We start from the raw sequence: 24,271 nt of genomic DNA on the forward strand, positions 1-24,271 counted from the left end.
TAAGTACTGCAGCTCAGCGGGGCGGAGTTGGGGTGGGGAGAGTCACCGGGTATTTGATCCCGCCTAGGGGGCTACTCCCAATCCAGCGGGTCAGCCGCCCAGAGAGTCTGCCACTTGAATCCCGGCCTGAGCTCCCCTCATCCCTGAGCTCCTCTCTTCAACTGTGACTTTCAGCTCTCTGAGGAAATCGAGAAGCCACCTGCACAGTACGGGGCAACCAAGATGACCGGGGGATGGAGGCAGTGGTTATGAAACTATGTGCATAGAGCTTGGGTAGAAACGAGAGAACCAGATCAGACACAGCCCCTGTCCCACTTGGGGCTCACCATTTTAGAGGAAGAGAGAGCGAGGGTCTTATCCTTATTTTACAGATGAAGAAACTGAGGGTCAGAGAGGTTAAGTGATTTGCCCAACGTCACTCAGGCAGTAAGGCAGGTGGCAGAATTGGGAGTAGAAACCGGGTCTCCTGAGTTCCAGTTCTGGGGACTCTTTCCACCGTAAGCACGTGATCAGGAGGCTGGAGTCCCTTCACTCGGGAAAGAGGCAGGCTGAGAGGGGAGAAGATTGAATTTACAAAACCATGAAGGTGGAGGACAGGGTGAAGAAGGAATTGTTATTCTCCAAATATCACAGCACCAGGGCTGCAGGCATTCATTGGCACTTGTGAATGGTAGATTCAAAACAAACAAAAGGAAACAAAGCTGTCTTCAGGGGGTGGTAAACATAGATTAATTCCCACAGGAATCTGTGCAGGATGAAAATATCAAGCAGGATCAAGTGGGGTTTGGATAATTCATGGATGAGTGGTCCACAGTGAGCTATTAGAGGGAAAAGTCGGGGCTGGAAAGAGGAAAGTTACAACTGTTAGATGGCTGGCTTCTAACCATGAGGATGGGAATCCAGGAGGGCAGCCGTTGCTCAGTTTCTCCAAATGTCCTGGTGCCCCTGTTAGAGACAGTGATGGTGTTCTATCCTCCATACTGGCTCTTGTCTGGAGCCCATCATCTGGCCCCTCCCCGAACTCCCCTGGTTGAGTGCCATCCAGTCAATTAATCAATCAGTGGTTATTTGAGTGCTTACTGTGTGCAGAACACTGTACTAAGCGCTTGGCAGAGTTCACCTCAACAGAATTATATTGTAGCAAGGATCTTACAGCCAAGAGAGCGAGACAGACCTCAATATAAATAAATTGTAGCTATGCATCTGTGCAGTGGATGCTGATGGGGTGACCTGCAGGGAAGATGTGCCCTTTTAGAAGTGAGCAGAGAGGTCTGGATGGTCTCTTCCATTTAGGGTCAGGAATGCATCCATATGCCCTCTGGCTACCCAGACCGATCCCTGACCAAGTCTGTTCAGCATCCAAGGCCAGTGACCTTTGGGACACTGATGACGGCATGAGAGATGAACAGTTTCTCATCCCATTCAGCTCAGAAGATAGGTTCAGGACAGACAGGTCAGAACCTGGAAGTCTTGGATCTCCAAAGTCCCTTTTCAACCCCTTCCCTGACTTGAATGTAGAGGCAACTCTGGGCCCCTCCCCTGCATCTTAATCTTTTTTCACCAGCTCAGGCTGCAAATATCCTGCTCTCCATCGATCCCATGAAGTAGCCGCTCGGGAGCTGAGAAATTAAAATGGATTTTCTCGGAGGCCCTGGGGCAGGGAAACCCAGGACCTCAGAGAGCCTAGCCAGGCTAACTGTGGAAGGGGAGGTGGTCCTCTTCGGGGGGTGAATTCGGGAGCCTCTTGAGGACACCTCCCTTTTCCCAGGGCCTGTGCCCTGGCAGGACACAGATCTGCCCCCCGGGGCCCAACCCCTCCCCCAGCCTCCTGGTTGCAGTGCTTTGGGGGAACCCCTGCAGCTCATTGCTGGCCCACTGAACGGGGGATGTCTGCGCGCCTAGGCCGGGGCCAGAGGAGCGGGGCCGGAAGCCCAACTGTCAGCGGAGGCTCCGGGGTTGGGGCTGGGGAGGGGCCGAGGCCGGGGTGGTGTCCACTCTCCACAGGTCATTTCGATCGGTCCGTTTAGGGCCCGGCGTGAGGAAGAAGATCAAGAGCTCAAAGGACGGGAAGAAGAAGGGGAAAGGGAAGAAGGTGGCAGCTGGGCTGAAGTTCCGCTTTGGAGGGATCGCCAGCAAGAGGAAAAAGGGGTCTTCGGTAAGGAGAAGGGACCTGAGGGTGGGGCCTGGGGGCATTCAGACTGGGGACATTTAGTGTGTGCAGAGAGCACTGCACTGAAGCAGAGAAGTAACGTGGCTCAGTGGAGAGAGCCCGGGCCTGGGAGTCGGAGGTCATGGGTTCTAATCCCGGCTCCTCCACTTGTCAGCTGTTTGACTTTGGGCAAGTCACTTCACTTCTCGGTGCCTCAGTTATCTCACTTGTAAAATGGGGATTAAGACCGTGAGCCCCACGTGGGACAACCTGATCACCTTGTATCCCCCCCAGCGCTTAGAACCGTGCTTGGCACAGAGTAAGTGCTTAACAAATACCGACATTATTTTGTTTATTTTGTTTAATGAGATGTGCATCACCCTGATTGTATTTATTTGCTATTGTTTTTATGAGATGTTCTTCCCCTTGATTCTATTTGTTGCCATTGTTCTTGTCTGCCTGTCTCCCCCGATTAGACTGTAAGCCCGTCAAAGGGCAGGGACTGTCTCTATCTGTTGCTGACTTGTACATTCCAAGCACTTAGTACAGTTCTCTGCACATAGTAAGCGCTCAATAAATACTACTGAATGAATGAATGACATCGGGGCAGGGGTCCTGGCCGCTCCGTAGTTGACCCCACAAGCCAGGCTAGTACCCGCCCTCCAGGGGCTGCTAATCTAAGGAGGGAAGCAAGACTGTAGAAACACTCGGACGTCCTCAAACAGAAATAGTTCAGCTGAACAAGGCACGGGAAAACTGCACAATAATAATAGTGGTATTTATTAAGCACTTACTATGTGCCAGACACTGTAGTAAGTTCTGGGGTAGACACAGGATAGGCTGGACACAGTCCCTGTCCCACGTGGGGCTCAAAGTTTCATCCCCATTTTACAGATGAGGTAACTGAGACACAGCAAAGTAAAGTGACTTGCCCTAGGTCACACAGCAGACAAGTGGTGGAGCTGGGATTAGAACCCGTAACCTTCTGACCCCTTCAATCAGAATAGGAAGTAGAACTGGTAGGGTTTCTCCTGAGCCTACCTCTCTACTCTCCATCCCCTAAATGCTAGTAGACCCAGCCACGAAGGGGTTCATTCATTCATTCATTCAGTTGCTTTTATTGAGTGCTTACTGTGTGCAGAGCACTGTACTAAGGGCTTGGGAGTGTACAATACAACAATAAACAGATTCCCTGCCCACATAAAACTTACAGTCTAGAGGAGGGGAGACAGACGTTAATATAAATAAATTACAGATATATACGTAAGCGTCGTGGGGCTGGGAGGGGGGAAAAACAAAGGGAGCAAGTCAGGGCAACGCAGAAAGGAATGGGAGAAGAGGAAAGGGCAGGCTTAGTCAGGGAAGGCCTCCTGGAGGAGATGCCCCTTCAATAAGGCTTTGAAGGAGGGGAGAGTAATTGTTAAACAAAGACGTCGGGACACAGGACCCTCGCTGGGACAAAGGATCATTTTCCTGGTGGTGGTGGTGTGTGTGTGTTTATATGTGTGTAGGGGGGGAGTTCTTGTGTGCACGTGGTGGGGTGGTCCCTGTTCTGTTCATCTCTGTCTCCCAGCTCTCAGCCCTGAATGTCTCCCTTTCCCTTTCCTGAGGGGTTCTAATAGGGAACCCTTGTCCAAGACCTCAGCACACGTGAGCTCAGGCCTCCCCCTCCTCTGAGCAGGTCCCAACTCTGTGGCTCCCCTGAGGTGAGGTTATCCTCCTTGGAGCCAGCTGTAGCCATGTGGAGGTGTGGAAAGAGAAGCCCACCCCCTTCCAGCGCCTCCTGCATCAAGATCAATCAGTCCGTAGACTCTGTCGAATGCCTGCTGAGCGTGGAGTGCTAAGTCTATCTGAAGCCAAACACATTCTCTGCCCTTAATGAACTTGCAGTCTAATGGGATAGACAGACAGCCACAGATGATTTACCAACAGCAGGAGCAGAGAGAAGAATAGTGATGCAACTCTTAACAACATGAGTATGGAAGGATGAATAAATAAGTAGTGGATGTAAATCACTGGAGACATAAGTGCTGAAAATGGTTTTGTAGACCTGAGAGCTGAAGGACGCAGTAGATCTCCATCGTGCTGAGTAAATGGTCAGTTTCCTCACCCTCTCTGAAGCCGATCCCACACATCTGCTTATCTACAAGGAATAGCAAGAGTTGGGCCAGAGAAACTTAGGTGCTGGCTTTTCATCATGTGTGAGGTAGAAGGGCTGGGTTTGGGAGCTAAGAGCAGCAGACAAAGAGCTCCCAGGACACAAAGTTTCAATCCTGCCTCTCTTAAGACTTGGAATCTTGGAAGCGCTTAGGTTTGTTCAGCCCTGCTTGGAAGTTCTCAGATCTCGTCGAAGGCTTAGGGCAGCCAGCGAGTCCAGACTTGACAGTGATGGGAGGTGAAAATGACAGCTTTGGCTGCACCCCTGCCACACCTTCCCCAGTTGGTTGGAAACCCATAAAGCCACTGATCTCCATTGCCCCCTCAGAGTGGGCACCATGTACTGGAAACCAGAGTCAATCAAAGTTCCATGTGTCTGAAGCACGTCCAGTGGAACGAGTCATTGTCGTCTCTCCCTTTGGACTGTAAGCTCCTTGGGGGGGGGGTGCTGCCAACATTTCTCGCTGAATGGACATTGTCTTCAACTGGTTATCTTTTCCCCTCCTTTAGACTGGAGTAGGGAAGATAATCAGTACTGCCCCCTCCATCTGCCTGTCTATTCTTCCTGCTTTGGATTCTTGTCCTGGGAGCAGGGAGGGGCTAATGAGTGGTGGAGAGCAGGTGCTTCTGGAGGTTGGGGGGAAAGAGAGCAAGAGGGAGGAGAGATTGGGGATGGAGCTGCCACTCCCTTCCTTAGCTGGGTCTTCGTGAGTGGGGCACCGGTGCTGCTGAGAGGGCCAGGGCAGCGGCACACCACAACTTCCATCACCATCCCGGAGACTGGGTGCTTGTTGTGGGCAGGGAATGAATCCGTTTATAGTTGTATTGTACACTCCCAAGGGCTTAGTACAGAGTTTTGCACACAGTAAGCGCTCAATAAATACAATTGAACGAATGAATGAATGCAAAGAAAAAAGAAAAAGCTGCCCAGCAATCTCAGAAGAGATGCATGTGACCTGGGAGCTGCAGTTCGGCCATGCTTGTAGTAGATTGTACACTCCTTGAGGGTAGGGACTCTCACTGTCCTTGTGACTAGCATCATCCCTCTGTAAAGGGTCCCCATTTCTATCTCCCCTATACCCGGGTGGAAGGGAGATCTTCCTGCTTCGCGGGAGGCAGTAACTGAACAGGGTGGGTCTTAGACCACGAAAACCCCTGGTAGCAGAGAAATATGTGGGTTGACTCGCCGGGGAGACCTACCCTCTCCTCCTGGCTTGTGGAACTTTTTTTTCCTCATGCCAAAGCCCCTTACACCTCCCTGTGTCCTTTCTCCTACAGAGTGTAAGCTCCTTTTGGGCAGGGATCATGTCTACCAACTCTATTGTTCTCTCCCAATGGCTAGTACAGTACTCTCCACACAGTAAGCGCTCAGTAAATCCCACTGATTGTTGGGTTGATTCTCCTGCAGAGCGAGGAAGATGAGCGGGAGGAGTCGGACTTGGACAGCGCCAGCATCAACAGCTCTTCTGTGCGCTCCGAGTGCTCGGCCGGCCTGGGGAAGCGGGGGAAGAGGAGGAGGAAGAAAAAGAGGAGTAGGAGCTTTTCTGTAGGGGTGTCCCCATGAGTTTTGGGGTTACTCCTCTGATCTCGGAACCGGAAGAGCCTGGGGGCAGAAGGGAGGGTCCACTAGAGGCAATTTGGCCTGGTGGAAAGTGTGGGTGGGATCTGGGAGTTAGGAGACAAGGTTTGAAATCTCTGTTCAGCCATTGGCTGGCTGAGTGAGTTCCGGCCCTCTCTGGTCATTCATTTCCTTGAGGGTAATAAAGCCTGCCTCTCTTAACCTCACAGGGATTATGTGAGGGCCAAAGAATGAACCGATTGATGTGCAAGGCACTTTCTGATCATCAACTGGCTAGGCAGATTCCAAGCACTGGGTTTGTCACTGTGGGGCTCCTTCTTTCTCTGCCGGGGTAGACTGTTGCCTTCCCTCAAAACGTGTCTTCTCTCCACCTCAGTCGACGAAGGGGACGGCTATGAGACGGACCACCAGGACTACTGTGAAGTGTGCCAGCAGGGAGGAGAGATCATCTTGTGCGATACCTGTCCCCGGGCCTACCACCTTGTCTGCTTGGATCCAGAACTGGAGAAGGCCCCTGAGGGGAAGTGGAGTTGCCCACACTGCGTAAGCACCTATTCCCCTCCCTTGCCCCACTCCAACCTTCTGCTCACCTTTAGGGTCCAGGCCCGTCTTCTCCGGACACCCTGGGCAACTGGGCCAACCCCCACCAGACCTGTCCGAAGAGGGCTGCAAGTGGGGCCGAAGAGCACTGAAGAGCTGGTGCCCCAAGCATGGGTGCCATCTTGCCACCATTTTGCTCTGAGGGTCAGGGAGAAATCGTGTGGTTAAGGGAGAAAGACTTGAGATTGATAGGGGTGGGTGAGAAAACAGACCAGGCTCCATTGGGGGATCTTGAGCGCCTCTCAGCAGCTCAGATTTTCGCCGGGTCCTGGTATGAGTGCGGCTGTTAGGCCACCTCTAAAGAGTGGTGAGGCGGGAAAGGGCTCTGTCCTCCCCACCCCTTCTGTCTGTTGCACTTTTCCTCCCCACACCCCTGGGGTGGGTCACCAGCCTCCATCGTCCCTGCAGCTTCATGCCAAGGGGCAGGGCAGAGCCCAGGTTTGGGCCGCTGGTGGGATAACCAGATCCCTGCCACCCTATCCAGGAGAAGGAAGGGATCCAGTGGGAGCCAAAGGAGGAGGATGAAGAGGAGGAAGAGGGGGGCGAGGAGGAGGACGACCATATGGAGTTCTGCCGCGTGTGCAAGGATGGAGGGGAGCTGCTGTGCTGCGACACCTGCCCCTCCTCTTACCACCTGCACTGCCTGAACCCGCCGCTGCCGGAAATACCAAACGGTGAATGGCTCTGCCCTCGCTGTACAGTGAGTGTTACCCATTCATCGAGCTCGGCCGGAGCCTTCCGGGGGCACCCCTAGAGACGCCTGCACCCCCTCGCCCATCGGGGGGCTGCCTGTTCCCCGCGGGTTGGCTCCTGTGGGAGAGGAGGGGCTTCTGTTTTGTGATGAAGTGGGGAGAGGGCTGCTAGCCTTGGGGCTCCCTTGGCCATCAAGGAGGCAGCCTGGCCTAGTGAGGCCTGGCGGTCAGGAGACTCGAATTCTAATCCCAGCTTTGCTGCCACTGCTGGCCAGCTGTGTGATCTTGGACAAGTCACTTAACCTCTTGGAGCCTCAGGGTTCTCACCTGTCAAATGGGGAGTGTCACCTTTTCCTCTTCCTTGCTGGGATGATGGGAGGACAAAATGAAGTCACTGATGTGAATGAGCTTTGGGAAATGTCAAGAAAGGCATAATAATAATAATAATAATAATACTTGTGGTATCTGTTAAGTGCTTATTATGTGCCAAGCACTGTTCTAAACACTGGGGTAAATACAAAATAATCAGATTGAACATTATGAAGTATGAAAGAGGCATTATTACTGAATGAGACCTTTCAACATCTCTCTTCTTGGAGGGTTCCTCCTCAGATGATACTTGAGCTTGCCCTTTTTCGCCAGAGGCCCTTGGAAGGGGGCGGTGAGGGCTGGGAGGGTGTGTGAGGAAGGGGGGGTAGCTGATAGACCTAGAATGGCTTATTGCAAATGTCTACAGCAAACAATGTTTTACATTGAAAAGGTCCAGCTGTTCTCTAATGCCGACCAGTTGACAATGGGTTTCACTTGCCCTGCCTTAGTCAAGCAGCCTGGGCAGTGCCTTACCTCAGGCTAACTGCAGGTGATGGGGCTGGGGGAGTGGCGGGGAGGGACACAACTCTGCTCCCATCTGCCAGGGTCAGGGGGAGGAGAGAGCCAATCTGCTCCTGCTCCTTTCTAAACTGACCCCACAGAGTCCCCCGATCACCACTGTGCCCTTTTTGCCCCAGGTCTGAAGGCCTTCATGGGCTCTGTGATCCCTCATGGCCCCAAGATATGTAGGCTTCACCTCCCCATCTCGTGGTCACTGGGACAATTGGCCAAGAGGCTGCCCAGAGCCTCTACCCGACCCCTGACCCTCTGCCCCTGCTGGTCCTGGGTTGGTTTGTATGTGTGTGTTCATTCATTCATTCAATCACATTTACTGAGCACTTACTGTGTGCAGAGCACTGTACTAAGCGCATAGGAGAGTACAATATAACAGTAACAGACACATTTCTTGCTCATGATGAGGCTACAATCTAACGTGTGTTTGTAGTTGGTGTGCACGCACACATGCACGGATGCCTGGACCCAATTTGTTTAATTCTTTGGTTGTCCTGTGGGGAGAGAAACCTGCCTATGGAGATGGCAAGGCTCCCCCACAGGATGGTGAGATTAGGCATCAAGTTGCATTGATGCATCTGTATGCAGAGACCTCTCCCCTACCCCTTCCCTTCCTCACTCTTCTCCCCAGGCAGTCTAGGTAGCGATGGCAGGCACCGGTGATGGGGACAGTCCCAGCAGTATGTTGGTGATGTGCCTGATGTGCGAGGCCTAGAGAACTGTGGAGTCTTGCTCATCCCATTCCATCCCATTCCATCCCATTCCATCCCATCCCATTCCAAAACCACCTCTGGCTCTGGCCTAGAGAATGGGTGTCACTGATGTCCCCTATAGAGACTTGTTGGCTGTCGCCTCTTAACTCAGAGGTGGTTCCAGGGTTGGGGTGGATTAACCTGCAACTCCAGGCTGAGGGTGGGGATCCTGGGCACGACCCCTCCATGAGAGACTTGCAAAATAAGCTGCCGCCACCACTTTGAATAACAGGCTGGCGCCTCCTAATCCTACCAACATGGCTGCCATTTGGGACATTATGAACATGGCTCCTGAAGCAGACCATCCCAAGATGGTCATTGCTCATGTATAGTGTCAGAGGGTCCGAGCATCCCTGGAGTTGAACTGCATTCCCCCTCCTCTTCATTCTCTCTGATACTTCACATGGGTGGAGACCATTTTACGTTTCCTCTGAGAAGGAGAAGGAGGTTGATGTGAGGAGTGGGGAATTCATGCTGGGCTGGAGCTGAGCTGGCCTGACCCTGGGCCTGCCACCTTCACACCCTATCCTCTCAGTCGAGCCCAGGCCCAGGGATGATGCAGCCTTCCGTCTACCGGGGTTCTGGCGTCACTGACTCCTAAAGGGGACTCATTTGTGGATAGTCAGGAAGTGGGTGGCCTGAGAGAGCAGACCAGGGTTACTGGAGCCAGCGGGAAAGGAATGGCTTTGGGATCCCCTCTGCTTCCCCTCTCCATCCTGGCTCCCAGTCAAAGGGGTCCCGGATGGGGGGGGGATATGGCTCTCTCTCTCTCTCAAACGTGCTCACTCCCATCCTGAACCTGTGGCCAGAGTCAGAGCAGGGTTTCCTGCTGCAGGAAGCTTGCATAAGGGAGACTTGGCCATAACCCCCAGTGTCAAAGTCAAGACTTCCAGGGACTGCTTGTGCCCAAGTTCTCCCCTTCCCCCTCATTATGGCTCCTGCTCTTCTTGAGGACCACTCCCCTTCAAAGCCAGACCCCAGCTCTTCACCTGGGGAGGTTTGGGAAGGGTCTTTGTGGGGAGGATGAGGGCTGGGGGCAGATTAAACTCGGCCGTAGGCATGAGGAATTTTGATACCTGGGCTGTTCCTGGTTGTGGAGGGATAACCCCTCTGATTCCTGGTGGGAGTTTGATGATAGATTGTGGGGTGATAGGGGGTGTAAGTAACTCAATGGTGAGTTATTCCTACCCTGCACAAGGGTGAAGGCAGAGGGTTGCTCTCTCTTGGCCCTCCCACCCTTACGGTTGCCCAACTCCATGGGCCAGGAAAGACCTTGTCTAGAGAAGCAGTGGGGTCTACTGGAAAGAGCATGGGCTTGCAGCTAGGACATATAGGTTCTAGTCCCAGCTCTGCCACTTGCTTGATATGGGACCTCGGGCAAGTCACTTTTCTGTGCCTCCGTTTCCTCATCTATAAACTGGAGATTCAATTCCTATTTTCCCTATTAGACTGTGAGCCCTACATGGGTAAGGGACTGTATATGACCTGATTATCTTGTCTCTCCCCTGAGCACTTAATGCAGTGCTTCCCTCATAGGAAGCGCCTACAAATACCAGAATGATTATTACTAGACATGGGGGAATTGTTCCAACAGCTTCTTTCCCAGCATCCCCTGAATGCTGTCACCCCAGCATTCAGCCTCTATCATTTCCTGAGTTTGTTTCATCCTTCTATTTCCGTAGAGTTTTCGTATCAGGAATCTTCTCTGCCACCAGCTCTGAGTGGTAGGGAGGGGATTGGGCTTATTTTCTCCATCTCTCCATTTGTGAAGTGGAGGTTCAGAGAGAGCAAGAGATTTGCCCAAAGTCACGCCACAGGTTGGGAGCAGAGTCCGGACTTGATGCCTTCCCCCATCTTCTGACTCCTAGCCTCCAGAGTTTTCTCAATGACCATGCTGCTCTAAGATAGGGCTTGGTTTGCTGCATGGAATGGGGGTTCCTGTGGCACCGAGCCATGACTCTAGCACCCCCAGTTGGGACAGGAGCTTCCTCCACCAGGGCTTGATGGAATACATCTAGGTCACTTGGAAGTGAGTTCTACTCCCTGCAGTGACTTACATTGGCTTCCCTTGACCCGGGCAGCGGGCCCATTTTCACACTGGCGAGCAACTCATTCTCGCTGACCCTAGTGGCATGGGCATTTTCAAACTGTCAAACTGACAACTCACTCTCGCTGCCAAGAGGTGAAGGTGAAACTGGAGCCTTTGGTGGGCTTTTGTGGAGCAGAGCTGTCCGGGCCCTGGCCCTGCTTTTGCAGCATAGGGAGGGAATTGAGGTCCCTGGGCTTCTGGTGTGCAATCTGTTTATTTTCATCATTCTTCCTACAAATAATTTATTGCTTGTCTATCTCATTGGAGTGTAAGCTCCTTGTGGGCAGAGAATGTGCCAAATAATAATAATAATAGTAACTGTGGTACATGTTAAGCAATTACTATGTGCCAATCACTGTAGTAAGAGCTGGGGTGGATACAGAATAATCAGTTCCTGCGCCACAAAGGGCTCACAGTCTATGGAGAAGGGGGAATGAGTATTTAAGCTCCATTTTACAAGTGAGGAAACTGAGACATAAAGAAATGAAATGACTTGGTCACTTCTTTTTTGTATACTTCCCCAAGTGCTTTAGTACAGTGCATCACATCCATTGGGCACTCAATAAATACCATTACTACTGCTACCACCCCTCTGGGGGAAGCAGGTCATTTCATTGCCTATCCACATATTCCCAGGGGACTGGTGTGATGTCAAAATATAATTATGCTTATTTATCTGATAATACTGGCATTAAGCACTTGCTAGGTCTCAAGCACTCCGATAAGAACTGATGCAAAATGATCCGGTTGGACACAGTCCCTGTCCCCCAGTGAACTCTTGATGTAAAAGGTAGACAGGAGAAGAGTCTTATTCCCATTTTGCAGATGTGGAAAATAAAGTTAAGTGACTTGCTCAAGGTCACACCCCGGGACGGTGGCAGAGCTGGGATTAGAACTCGGGCACCCTAACTCCCAGTTCCATGCTCTGTCTGCTAGGCCCTGCCACCTCCCTACTTTTCCATCTCCTGCTGCGAACGTCAGTAGGGCAAGGGGCTGTCGGATGGCCAACTGGACAGGCCTGATGATGGCCTGGCTTGTGTTCATCTCGTCTCACGAGAGCCTCTTCCCTAGATGTCTGGAGGGAAGGGACTGGAAAACGGTTTTGTGATGACCCTGCATGGTTGTCTGAGGGTGGGGCTGAGAGATTAAGGGCTTGGTGGGGGACCTGGGGCTGAGGCTCTAAACATCTTTTCCCTTCCCCTCTACCCCCCAGTGCCCCCCCTTGAAGGGGAAGGTCCAGCGGATTCTGCACTGGGTATGGACGGAGCCTCCTGCCCCCTTGACCATCGATCTCTCTGCTTCGGACGCGGACCCCAGCCGGCCCCAGCCCAAGGCCCTGGAGGGCATCCCGGAACGGGAGTTCTTTGTGAAATGGGCTGGACTCTCCTACTGGCACTGCTCTTGGGTCAAGGAACTGCAGGTGGGAGGCTGGGCGACCTGCCACTTGGGTTTGTTTGGGAGGAGGGAGAAGGGGGCAGTGTGGGAAGATAAGAGAAGAAAAGGGGGTAAGGGAGTGAGGGGAGGAGGGAAGGACTAGAGTGCAGGGCAGGGAGGGAGGAAGGAAATGGAATGGGGAGGATGGAAGGGTTGGGGAGGAGAGAGGAGGGAAATGGGTGAGGAGGAGGGAGATGGTTGCAGATTGGGGAGGAATAAGAAGGGAAGAAGGCATGGATGGTGGTAAGGAGGGGAGTTCAGGGCAGGGAGGAGGGAGAAGGGAAATGGAAGAGAAGGGCGGAGGGAAGCAGGACAGGGAGGAGGGGGGCGATGGGGAAGGGTGTGGGGTGGAGAGGGAGGCTTGGGTAGGCAGGGGAAGTCCAGGGGGTGGGGAAGAGGTTGCCCCTCACCTGGCTGTCTGTGTGGTGGGGGCGGGGCCAGCTGGAGCTGTACCACACCGTCATGTACCGCAACTATCAAAGAAAGAACGACATGGACGAACCTCCGGCGTTCGACTACGGTTCTGGAGACGAAGATGGCAAGAGCGAGAAGAGGAAGAACAAAGACCCACAGTACGCCAAGATGGAGGAGAACTTCTACCGCTACGGGATCAAGCCGGAGTGGATGATGATCCACCGGGTTCTGAACCACAGGTCAGGTGGGGTGGAGGGTGTCATCGCAAACATTCCCCTGCCCCTAAAGCATCAAACCATCGACGAAGGAGAGCCCCTAGACGGTGCCCCATTTGGGGTCTCTCTCTATCCTCTCTGGTGGAAAGTCTTCTGTACTCTAGCCTAAATCCTTTGGCTGCATTTGCCCCCCGTTTCCCCTTTTTCCAAGTTCAGGGGAGAGGGAGGGCAGTGTGGAAAATGTTCTTCCCCTCCAACCTCTCCCTCCAACCCCTCTGCAGATCTCCAGTTCAAATATGGCAGCCATTCCAAGATGTTCATGTTCCTAGCCAGTCGATAGGGTTTGGATCTGGGGAAACTGAGTCTCACATCTTGATGGACTCATTTCACCTCTGGGAATTTACTCATCTAAGACAAATGGAGTAATGGATGCTTTTTCCTGATCACCATTAATCATTTATGGAATAATCCATAAATTTATGTGGGAATCAGGGAGATTGGTCTTCCCATTACTGACTTCAGTACCCACCGTGGCTATCACTTGCCTAAATTAGTGTCCCAGCCCCAGCTCCATTTCTCCGGACAGGCCCACGAGCTTCACTGCCCTATAATCTGGGTGTGGAGTCCAGACCTGGAGGCCCTTAAATATGCACCTGGTGCCCCTGCTGGTCCCAGAAAGGGGTTAGGAATGACCTGGGTGGCCGCTTGGGGCCCTGGCACCCCCTAAGGAGTTTTCCTGCCCTGCAGAGTTCCCCAGCCAATGTCCCCTGGCAAAATCGGAAGGCAGGCAACTCTGTCAGGGAGTCTTTAACATGGAAACTGAGTGATGATAGTATTCGTTAAGCGCTTACTAGGGCATTAGGACTGTGAGCCCCATGTGGGGCAGGAATTGTGTCCAACCCGATCTGCTTGTATCCATCCTAGTGCTTAGTACAGTGCCTGGTACATAACAAGTGCTTAACAAATACCACAATTATTATTATTATTATGTGCCAAGCACTGTTCTAAACACTGAGGTAGGTACAAGGTTATAGGGTTGGATGCAGTACCTGTCCCACATGGGGCTCACAGTCTTAATCCCTTTACAGATGAGGGAACTGAGGCACAGAGAAGTGAAGTGACTTACCCAAAGTCACCCTGCAGACATGTAGCAGAGCTGGGTTTATTCATTCAATAGTATTTATTGAGCGCTTACTGTGTGCCGAGCACTGTACTAAGCACTTGGAAAGTACAATTCGGCAACAGATAGAGACAATCCCTGCCCACTGACAGGAAACCCAGGTCTTCTGACTCTCAGGCCTGTGCTCTTTGCCCTAGGCTAAAACTGCTCTCACTAGGCCAGGCTGCAGCCAGATTTGTGCCTTTGCAGGGTAAGAGTGCCTGGGGGTCTGAAGGAGGCCTGTGCTGCCATCAGAGGCTAAACAGAGCGAGGGGGAAAGATGAGGCTGCAGAACTCTCTTCATTTATTATGGCGCTTGTTAAGCATGTACTACAATGCTGGGGTAGATACAAGTTAATCAGTTTGGAAACAATTCCTATCCCGCATGGGGCTCACAGTCTAAGTAGGAGGGAGAACAGGTATTGAATCCCCATTTTACAGTTGGGGAAACTGAGAAAGAGATGTTTAGTGACTTGCCCAAGGTCAGTCAGTCGTTTTTATTGAGTGTTTACTTTGTGCAGAGCACTGTACTAAGCACTTGGTAGAGTACAGTATAACAAGAAACAGTCACATTCCTTGCCCACAGTGAGCTTAGCAGTTAAATGCAGAGCTGGGATTCGAACCCAGGGCCTCTGATTCCCATGCCCAGGCTCTTTCCACTATGCCATGCTGCTTTACAGAGCTCCTTCACGAGAGCTGGAAATGAACAGGCCCTCACGAGCTCACTTTTGGGAGAGTTTCCCCATATGGGTGGAAACCTCTGGCTTGTCGGGGTTCAGGTGATGATGGAGAGCTTAATCCTTTATTCTCCACTGTCAGTTTTGGATTTTCATTTAATCATATTTATTAAGACCTTACTGTGTACAGATCACTGTACTAAGCGCTTGGGAGAGTACAATTCAGCAATTAACAGACACAGTCCCCGCCCACAATGAGTTTACAGTCCAGAGTTGGGGGAGACAGGCATTAATAGAAATAAATGAATTACAGATATGCATATAAGTGCTGTGGGGCTGGGAGGGGGGAGAACAGAGGGAGCAAGTCGAGGCAGAAGGGAGAGGGAGAAGAGGAAAGGGGGAGCTTAGGGAAGACCTCTTGGAGGAGATGTGCCTTCAGTAAGGCTTTGAAGTGGGGGAGAGTAATTGTATGTAGGATTTGAGAAGGGAGAGTGTTCCAGGCCAGAGGCAGGACATGAGTGAGTGTTCAGCAGCAAGATAGGCGAGATCGAGGCACAGTGAGAAGGGGAGCACTAGAGGAATGAAGTGTGCGGCCTGGGCTGTAGTAGGAGACTAGCGAGGTAAGGTAGGAAGGGTCAAGGTGATCGATTGCTTTAAAGCCAATGGTGAGGAGTTTTTGTTTGTTGCAGAGGTGGATGGGCAACCACTGGAGTATTTTGAGGAGGAGAGAGACATGTCCTGAACGTTTTTGTAGAAAATGATCCGGTCAGCAGTTGTGAAGTATGAACTGGAGTGGGGAGAGACACGAGACTGGGAGGTCAGCAAAGAGGCTGATGCAGTATTCCAGGCGGGATAGGATTAAGTGACTGTATTAATAATAATGTTGGTATTTGTTAAGCGCTTACTATGTGCAGAGCACTGTTCTAAGTGCTGGGGTAGATACAGGGTAATCAGGTTGTCCCATGTGAGGCTCACATTCTTCATCCCCATTTTACAGATGAGGTAACTGAGGCAGAGAGAAGTGAAGTGACTTGCCCACAGTCACACAGCTGACAAGTGGCAGAGCTGGGATTCGAACCCTGACCTCTGACTCCCAAGCCCAGGCTCTTTCCACTGAGCCACGCTGAAATGTGGTAGCAGTTTGGATGGAGAGGAAAGGGCGGATTTTAGCTATGTTGTGAAGGTGGGACCGAGAGGATTTAGTGATGGATTGAATATATGGGTTGAATGACGGAGAAGAGTCAAGAATTACACCAAGTTTACGGGCTTGTGAGACAGGAAGGATTGTGGTGCTGTCTTCAGTGATGGAAAAGTCAGGGGGAAGACAGGGTTTAAGTGGGAAGATAAGGAGTTCTGTTTTGGACATTTAAGTTTTAAGTTGTGAGAGGCCATCCAAGTAGAGATGTCTTGAAGGCAGGAGATGTGAGACTGGAGAAGGGGAGAGAGATCAGGGCTGCAGATGCAGGTTTGGGTGTCATCTGCATAGAAATGGTAGTTGAAGTCATGGGAGAGAATGAGCTCTTCAAGGGAATGGGTGTAGATGGATAATAGAAGGGGACCCAGAACTGAACCTTGAGGGACCCCTACAGTTGGGGGGTTGGAGGCAGAGGAGGAGCCCGAGAAGGAGACTGAGAATGAATGGCCAGAGAGATGAGGAGAGGCAGGAGAGGAGAGAGTCAGCGAAGCCAAGGTTGGGTAACATTTCCAAGGGTAGGGAGAAGAAGCTGAGAAGCTGAGAAGCAGCGTGGCTCAGTGGAAAGAGCATGGGCTTTGGAGTCAGGGCTCATGAGTTCGAATCCCAGCTCTGCCACTTGTCGGCTGTGTGACTGTGGGCAAGTCACTTCACTTCTCTGTGCCTCAGTTCCCTCATCTGTAAAATGGGGATTAAGACTGTGAGCCCCACGTGGGACAACCTGATTCCCCTATGTCTACCCCAGCGCTTAGAACAGTGCTCGGCACATAGTAAGCGCTTAACAAATACCAACATTATTATTATTAGGGGGTAGTCCGCATTGTTGAAGGCAGCAGAGAGGTCGAGGAAGATTAGGATGGAGTAGAGGCCATTGGATTTGTCAAGAGGAGATCATTGGTGACCTTTGATAGGGTGCTTTCTGTGGAGTGGAGTATTCTCCCAAGTTCTTAGTACAGTGCTTGCACACACTGAGTGCTCAGTAAATACAATTGATCAAGTGATTGATTGATTGGAGTCAGAGGACTTGGATTCTAATCCCAGCTCCACATTTACCTTCTGAGTGACCTTGGACAAGTCACTTCACTTCTCTGTGCTTCAGTTCCCTCATGCAAAATGGGGATTCAATATCTGGTCTCCCTCTTAGATTGTGAGCCCCAAGTGAGACATAATTATCTTGTATCTACCTCAGCACTTAATACAGTGCTTGGCACACATTAAGGACCTAATGTATACCACAATAATTATTATGTCTGCAAATTGTCTAGGCAGAGCTCACATAGTAATACTAATCATAATTGTGGCATTTATTAAGCACTGTACTAAGCACAGAGAAGGGTAGATTCAAGATCATCAGGCCTACCTAGGGCTGGCTCAGTCTAAATTGGAAGGACAAGTATTGAATCCCCATATTACAAATGAGGAAACAGGCCAAGAGAAGTAAGGTGACTTTCCCAAGGTTACACAGAAGGCAAGTAGCAAGGCTGGGATTAGAACCCAGATCCTAGAAGTTCAAGAAGTGTGCCACCATCTCAATGATCTGAATAGTCTTGTTTTTATTTGGGAGGGGGGCGGGGGCTGGCATGTCCGGAGAGCCGAGGTCTGAGTGTCCTTTAGGTCTCAGTTTTAGAGATAATTTGTGGGGGGACGGGAGGCGGGTGTGTGTGTGTGTGTGTGTGTGTGTTTGTGTGTGTGTGTAGGGTGAGATTTAAGAGCCCAAGGGCACTTAAAAAGGATGGAGTACAGTGCTGGGCCTATGGAAAACACTTTCATAGGAGGATGAACAGAAGTGGTGAGGACTCTTCAGTCTGAAAAAATGCAGGCTGGTGGGGGACATGGGTGAAGTTTGCAAAATCAGGAAGGGCTTGGACATGGCAAACGTGAATCGTCCCCCAGATACCCCAGTGCCAGAACAAGGACTAGAACGCAGGTCCTAGAAGCTCAAAAAGTATGCCTCCTCCTCAATTATCAGAATCTGGTAATAATAATTGTGGTATTTGTTAAGTGCTTACTATGAGCCAAGCACTGTAGTAAGTAAAAGATCATCAAGTCCTACATGGGGCTCACAGTCTAAGTAGGAGGAAGAACAGAGATTGAATCCCCATTTTACACATGTGGGAACTGAGGCACAGAGAAGTTAATTGACTTGCCTAAGGTCCTATAGCAGACAAGTGGCCGCGCCAGGATTAGAACTCAGGGCCTCCGACTCCCAGGCCTATGCTCTTTGCACTAGGCCACACTGTTTCCCAGTGAAATGGGAAGGCTCTTAGTCTCAGAAGAAAGGAAAGGGAAAACTTCTTCACCCAGAGGATGAAGAGTTGCTTACTGCATGAAGTTGTGCGGACTGACAATCAGTCAACAATCAAGCATCGTATTTATTGTGTACTCAGTGTGAGGAGCAAGCTTTTAAGTGCTTGGGAGATTACCATACAATAGAGTTGATAGTCATGATCCCTGCCCCAAGGAGCTTCCAGTTTATATTTGTAAGTTTCAGGAGTTGGGATAAATTCACTGAGGAGTGGGATCCAGGAGGATTTAGTAGAGGGAAAAGTTAGGGGTGTTAAAAGTTTCATCGCAACCATGAGAAAGAGTGTCAAGGAATCAACTCTCATCCCATTCCTCCAAGCTTCTTTGGGTGCTACCGTCGGAAACAGGGCCGAGATGAGCCCTGCCCAGCCTGGTCTGGCTTATGTCCTTGGGTGGGTATTCATCCTGAAACTAGCCTTTCAGGGGTGGGGGCACGGGCCCGGCTAAAGGCACCCCCTTGTCACTTGTGCCACAGCTTCGATAAGAAGGGGGACGTCCATTACCTGATCAAGTGGAAAGACCTTCCCTACGACCAGTGTACCTGGGAGATGGATGACATCGACATCCCTTACTATGAGAACCTAAAACAAGGTTACTGGAATCACAGGTGAGGAGGTTTGGAGATTTGGGAGGAGGGAGTTCTGTGGGGCAGGCTGTGGGCAAGTTCCAGGTGTGGGCACAGTTCAGTCCAAGGACCCACCACCCGCCTTCTGATAGTTTTGGGGGTCTCTAAACTCTCAGCTTTGGCTTCTCTTCTCGCTCGACAGCGTGAGGTTTTCTCAACTGCTGCTCTGATCTCTCTGATGATCTCCAGGGAGCTGATGTTGGGGGAAGATACCAGGCCGCCCAAGAGACTCAACAAGAAAGGAAGGAAACTGAAGGACGAGAAGCTGGAAAAGCCTCCGGAGACGCCAGTTGTGGATGTGAGCGGGTTTGGGGGTTTTTGGGGGTGATGATAGTAGGGAGGGGGATGGGCAACAGGCAGAGAGTCCCACCTGGTGGGGGGGCTCTGCAGAAAGAACAAGATGGTGATTCGAAGGCCCTGCTGCCTCCTTTTGAGGTGCTAAGGAATTTTCGCCCAGCCCTGGTTGAGGAGGATGTAGGAGGGGTTAGGGTGACCACTGACTGCACCCGAGAATACTGGACACAGAGGCCCACGGGATGTCTCAAGTGGTAGCCTGAGCACACAGTATTAAAGTGATGATGGTCTGGGCTATTTTGCAGAAGTCCTCTGAGCTACCTCAAACCTAGAGTGGGTCTCCTGGGATGACCTCTGACTCTCCCCACTCACTCCAGAACTGCTGCATTTCCCTGCCATGGCCCAGGTGCCACTTCTGAGCCGCGATCTCAGGAGTCAAGGTGGAAGGAGGCTGGACACTGGAAATAACCCAGCCATAAAGGCATCTAGAGCCATATCTATCTCTGGAAGGGACAGACCAGTGGAAAACAGGATGAAGGGCCGCTTAGAGTGGGGAGGGGTGAGCTGACTGCGCCAACTTTCCTGCCCCAGGACTGTCTGGAGACAGGGGCCTGAAGCGAGTCTCTGAAAGTGAGGGAAGTGGGGGACATTGGGAGCGGGACCCCGTTGGGGATGGGAGACTGGGAGCACAAAATAGGGCTCCCAGTGCACCAGGCCTCACTGGAGGCCTGGGTTAAAGATGGGTCCCACTCCCTGCGTCCTTCCCACTCTTGCAGTAGAAGAGGGGAGGGGAGACAGAGAAGCAGCTGGACTACAGAAATGCATCTTTCTCACCAATAGAGCCATTGATGAGCAGCTGCGGTAGGGGGCCAGGGCCGGGGCTGGGGTCACAGAAAGGTGGGGGGACCTAGGGCTCCCAGGAGGGTGCTGGGGATATAGAGGTGAAAGGGGGCTGGAGGAGGCTGCAGAGGGGCGAGGGGGGACAAGAAGCTGAAGAGGAAGGGGCTTGGGGGCAACAGAAGGAAGAGGGCTAGCCACAGAGTGGGGGGCCAGAGGTACAGAGGGGCAGGGGGTCACAGAGGGGAAGGGGTTCCAGGAACTGCAGAGGGTAAAGGGTTCCAGGGACTGCAGGGGGACCAGGGTCCACAGAGGGGAGGAGACAGCGGGCTGCAGAGGAGTGAGGAGGCTGGGGGCAACAGGGGGTGAGGGCAGTTGAAGGAAGGGGGACAGGAGCTGCCTCACACCCTGGGCCTCTTGGTCACAGCCCACCGTGAAGTTTGACAAGCAGCCATGGTACATCGACTGCACGGGCGGCACACTCCACCCTTACCAGCTGGAGGGGCTCAACTGGCTGAGGTTCTCCTGGGCCCAGGGCACGGACACCATCCTGGCTGACGAGATGGGTCTGGGGAAGACAGTGCAGACCATAGTGTGCCTGTATTCCCTGTATAAGGAGGTGAGGACCTGCCCTCCCCACAACCCCTCACTCCCAACACCCTGCCCCCCCACCTCTCCCCCGCCGCCCCACTGCTGGGGGCCGCTGGCTCATGGGAGACCCCCTCCCCGGTCCCGCTGACCAGGGTCACTCGAAAGGGCCATACCTGGTCAGCGCTCCCCTCTCCACCATCATCAACTGGGAGCGGGAGTTCGAGATGTGGGCGCCCGACTTCTACGTGGTCACGTACACTGGGGACAAGGAGAGCCGCTCCGTGATCCGGGAGAACGAGTTCTCCTTTGAGGACAACGCCATCCGCAGTGGCAAGAAGGTTTTCCGCATGAAGGTGAGTGCCCGATCCCCCCACCCCATGGGCGGCCCAGGAAGGAGATGCCACCATCCACACCTGCCCCCTCAGAACCATCCATAGCATCATCCCCACTTGCCTCACCAGAATCATTCCCCACACTACCCACACCCGCCCCCTGGAACCATCCACACTTGGCCCCCCAAGAATGATCCCCCCTTCTCCCATGCCTGCCCTCCTAGAACCATCCAACTAGCTGGAAGGGCGGAGGGGAGCCCAGCTGGGAGGAGAGGAGCTACCATGTACCCCCTTTAGGTTCCCATTTCCTATACTGGTGCTGCTCTCCCCAGTTCAGTGGGGTCACAGATGTGAGAACTCCAAGGATTCCTCTCCCCACAGCTAAGCATTTATCCTTCCGGGTCAGGCTGACTTTTCTCCATCTTTCCATTGGCTGAATTGGGTAATTGGGTATTTCCCAGACTTCCTCACCCACCTCCACAAGCACTTCCCTCACCCCGCTCCAGGTTGCTCTTCACTCTCCCTGTCCCACTCCACACTGCCCTTCTCTCTCCTTTCCCCACTCCATGCCACCCTTTTCCTTCTCTGTCCCTCTCCATGCAGCCCTCTCCCTCCTTGTCCCACTCCAAGCAGCCCTTCTCCCTCCCTTTCCTGCTCCATGCATTCCTTCTCCTTCCCTGTTCTCTACGTGGCCCTTCTCCCTCCCTGTCCCACTCCATGCAGCCTTTCTCCTCTCCCTGTCCCTCTCCACACAGACCTTCTTCCTCCCCATCCCACTCCACACTCCTGATCCTGTTCCCTGCAGTTGTTCTCCCTGTCCCTCTCCACAGACCCCTTCCTTCCCGTCCCATTCCACACCACCCTTCTGCCTCCCCGCCACCCTTCTTACTTCTCATCTGGCTCCACGTCTCCCTTCTCCCTCCCTGTCCTGCTCTACATTGCTTTTCTCCTTCCTTTGTTCCCTGCCTTGATGCTCACCCCTGGGCCTTCCATCCCGGGGGTGGTGCTACACTTTTCAGCATCACTGGGAAGAACCGGAGCAGGTTCATTCCCTGGTGCCCAGCTAGGTTGAAAGGGTTCTCCCAAAGGACAGCTGGAGGGTGGGTTCAGGAGGGGGATGGGGGTACAGAAGGAAGTGAAGGAAAAAAGATGAGAGGGAGTGGTAGAAAGGGAGAGAGGGGGAGAGGGAGAAAAGGGAGCAGGGAACAGGATGAGGGAAAGAAAGAACCTGGAATATAGTTAGAAGGTCAGGAATAAACCCACATTATTTGAGAGTAGATTGGCATGTGTGTGTGTGTGTGTCTGTTTGTGTGTGTGTTTGAGATGGGTTTGGCAGAGGCGTGAGAGTTGGAGGGGCCTGTGGGATGGTGGTGGAGAGAAGTTCTTCCTGGGATTTCCCAAAGGTGAGAGGGGTCCACTATTGGTGGCTGTGGACGGCAGAGAAGAATCATACCGGGCCTTCCCTTTCCCACCTCCCCTCCCCACTCTCCTGGTATGAACAGCCTCAGTCATTTCTATACTAAAATGGGTACAGTTTTCTGCTGGCTTGGCTCACCCATTCGCCCACTGACTGGCAGCCTGGAGCTTTGCTCTGGGCAGGTAGTCACTTGTCTTGCCTCTGGCTGGGCCTAGGGTCTGGAGCAGTCGGGAGTGGTGGGACCTGGCCCTGGGCTCTGCTTCCCCTCCCCTTTCCCTCCCTCTTTCCTCTTCCCCCTTCCCCTCCCTCTCCCCCTTTCCTTCCTCTCCTTCCTTCCCCTTGTTCCGCCCTCTCTTCTCTTTCCCCCCCCTTCCCCATCCCTTTCCCCTTCCCGCCTAGTTTCCCTCTCGGCCTTTCCCTCCAGAAAGAGGCCCAGATCAAGTTCCACGTCCTGCTGACTTCCTACGAGCTCATCACCATTGACCAGGCGGTCCTGGGGTCCATCGAGTGGGCCTGTCTTGTAGTGGACGAGGCCCATCGGCTCAAGAACAACCAGTCCAAGGTGGGGGCTGTCTCGGGCATGGCATCGGCACGGGCGGGGGTGGGAGGGCCTCCTCCGCCCCGCCCCCCTGACGAGACCCCTGTCTCTCACCCTGCAAGTTCTTCCGGGTGCTGAACAGCTACAAGATCGACTACAAGCTGCTGCTCACTGGCACGCCCCTGCAGAACAACCTCGAGGAGCTGTTCCATCTCCTTAACTTCCTGACCCCAGAGAGGTTCAAGTGAGCTGGGCCGGGTGGCCAGGCAGCCGGGGGGCGGCAGGTGGCCGGGGGAAGGGCCCTCACCTCAGCTGCAACCGCCCCTTGTCCTGTGGGCCCAGGGTTCCCTGGGGAGAGGGGAATGTTGTGGAGGGTCTGTGCGGTCAGGGGGTAAGAGAGGGGCTTGTAGGGGAAGAGAGAAGCAATGTGGCCTAGTGGATAAAGAATGGGTCTGGGAGTCAGAAGGATCTGAGTTCTAATCCCTGCTCTGCCACTTGTCTGCTGGGTGACCTTGGGCAACTCACTTCACTTCTCGGAGCCTCAGTTACTTCATCTGTAAATTGAGTATTAAGACTGTGATAAGGGACTGAGTCCAAGCTGATTTGCTTGTGTCTACTCCAGTACTTAGGACAGTGCTTGGCACATAGTAAGCACTTAAATAACCTTTATTATTATGATTATTATGTCCTGGGGATTTAAAAATGACCCCTCTTATTTCACCTAGGCCAGTCCAAATACATTAGAGAGATTTGGGAAGAGGAAGTTCAGGAGAGGGGAGTGTGGGGAAGCATCCAAAAGAGAATGGGAAACTGAGGCTGGGCTGAAGCTTTCCAGATATATAGCTGCCTCCTCTCCCTCTCATGAACTTAACTGTGCCTCTGTGAATTTCTCCTCTGCCCCAGCTTCTCCCTGGGGTTCTGCTGCCAGCTTATCTTTCCCACTGGCTTCAGAGATGAAGAAGCCTGGTACTAGTGTATTTATAGATTGGGCACTGGTGCTTCCAAAACCCAGCCTGGAATGGCCCTGGTACCAGCCCAACTCTCTGGAATCCAGCTAAATATCGACCCCAATGGCGAGAGACTGAAGCAGAATACAATAAAGGGAATGGGTGGGGAATAGAGGGGAGAGCGTTTTGCTGTGAGGTGAGTGAGGGGAAAGAAAGATGGACAACTTAGAAATGGATCGAGGAGCTGTGAATTCTGTTAACATTAGAGCCTGTTCAGAGGCAGGGCATTTGACACGATGTCTTCTGGGGGTCCCTCCCTCCCTGACCCTTCTGGGAGGTGAATCCTCTCTCTCCTTCTGGCCCAGCCATTGTCCCCATTCTCACTCCAGTGATGG

At 52.5% G+C, this 24,271-nt stretch overlaps 1 protein-coding gene across 5 annotated transcripts in view; it reads left to right on the top strand.

The window, feature by feature from the left end:
- Positions 1–24,271, top strand: part of CHD5 (chromodomain helicase DNA binding protein 5) — a 101,197-nt gene that overhangs the window by 44,063 nt on the left and 32,863 nt on the right. For all 5 annotated transcript variants that reach the window (XM_029066244.2, XM_039912088.1, XM_029066243.2 and 2 more), the window contains exons 6-17: positions 2,028–2,155; positions 5,715–5,838; positions 6,262–6,428; positions 6,970–7,185; positions 12,114–12,320; positions 12,776–12,987; positions 18,771–18,902; positions 19,110–19,218; positions 20,479–20,670; positions 20,795–20,995; positions 22,816–22,953; positions 23,052–23,173. In XM_029066244.2, the coding sequence (XP_028922077.1) occupies positions 2,028–2,155; positions 5,715–5,838; positions 6,262–6,428; positions 6,970–7,185; positions 12,114–12,320; positions 12,776–12,987; positions 18,771–18,902; positions 19,110–19,218; positions 20,479–20,670; positions 20,795–20,995; positions 22,816–22,953; positions 23,052–23,173 (1,948 nt within the window). The remainder of the gene's footprint in view (positions 1–2,027; positions 2,156–5,714; positions 5,839–6,261; positions 6,429–6,969; positions 7,186–12,113; positions 12,321–12,775; positions 12,988–18,770; positions 18,903–19,109; positions 19,219–20,478; positions 20,671–20,794; positions 20,996–22,815; positions 22,954–23,051; positions 23,174–24,271) is intronic.

Source organism: Ornithorhynchus anatinus, chromosome 5 (assembly GCF_004115215.2).
Source record: "Ornithorhynchus anatinus isolate Pmale09 chromosome 5, mOrnAna1.pri.v4, whole genome shotgun sequence".
Taxonomy (NCBI): Eukaryota; Metazoa; Chordata; class Mammalia; order Monotremata; family Ornithorhynchidae; genus Ornithorhynchus; species Ornithorhynchus anatinus.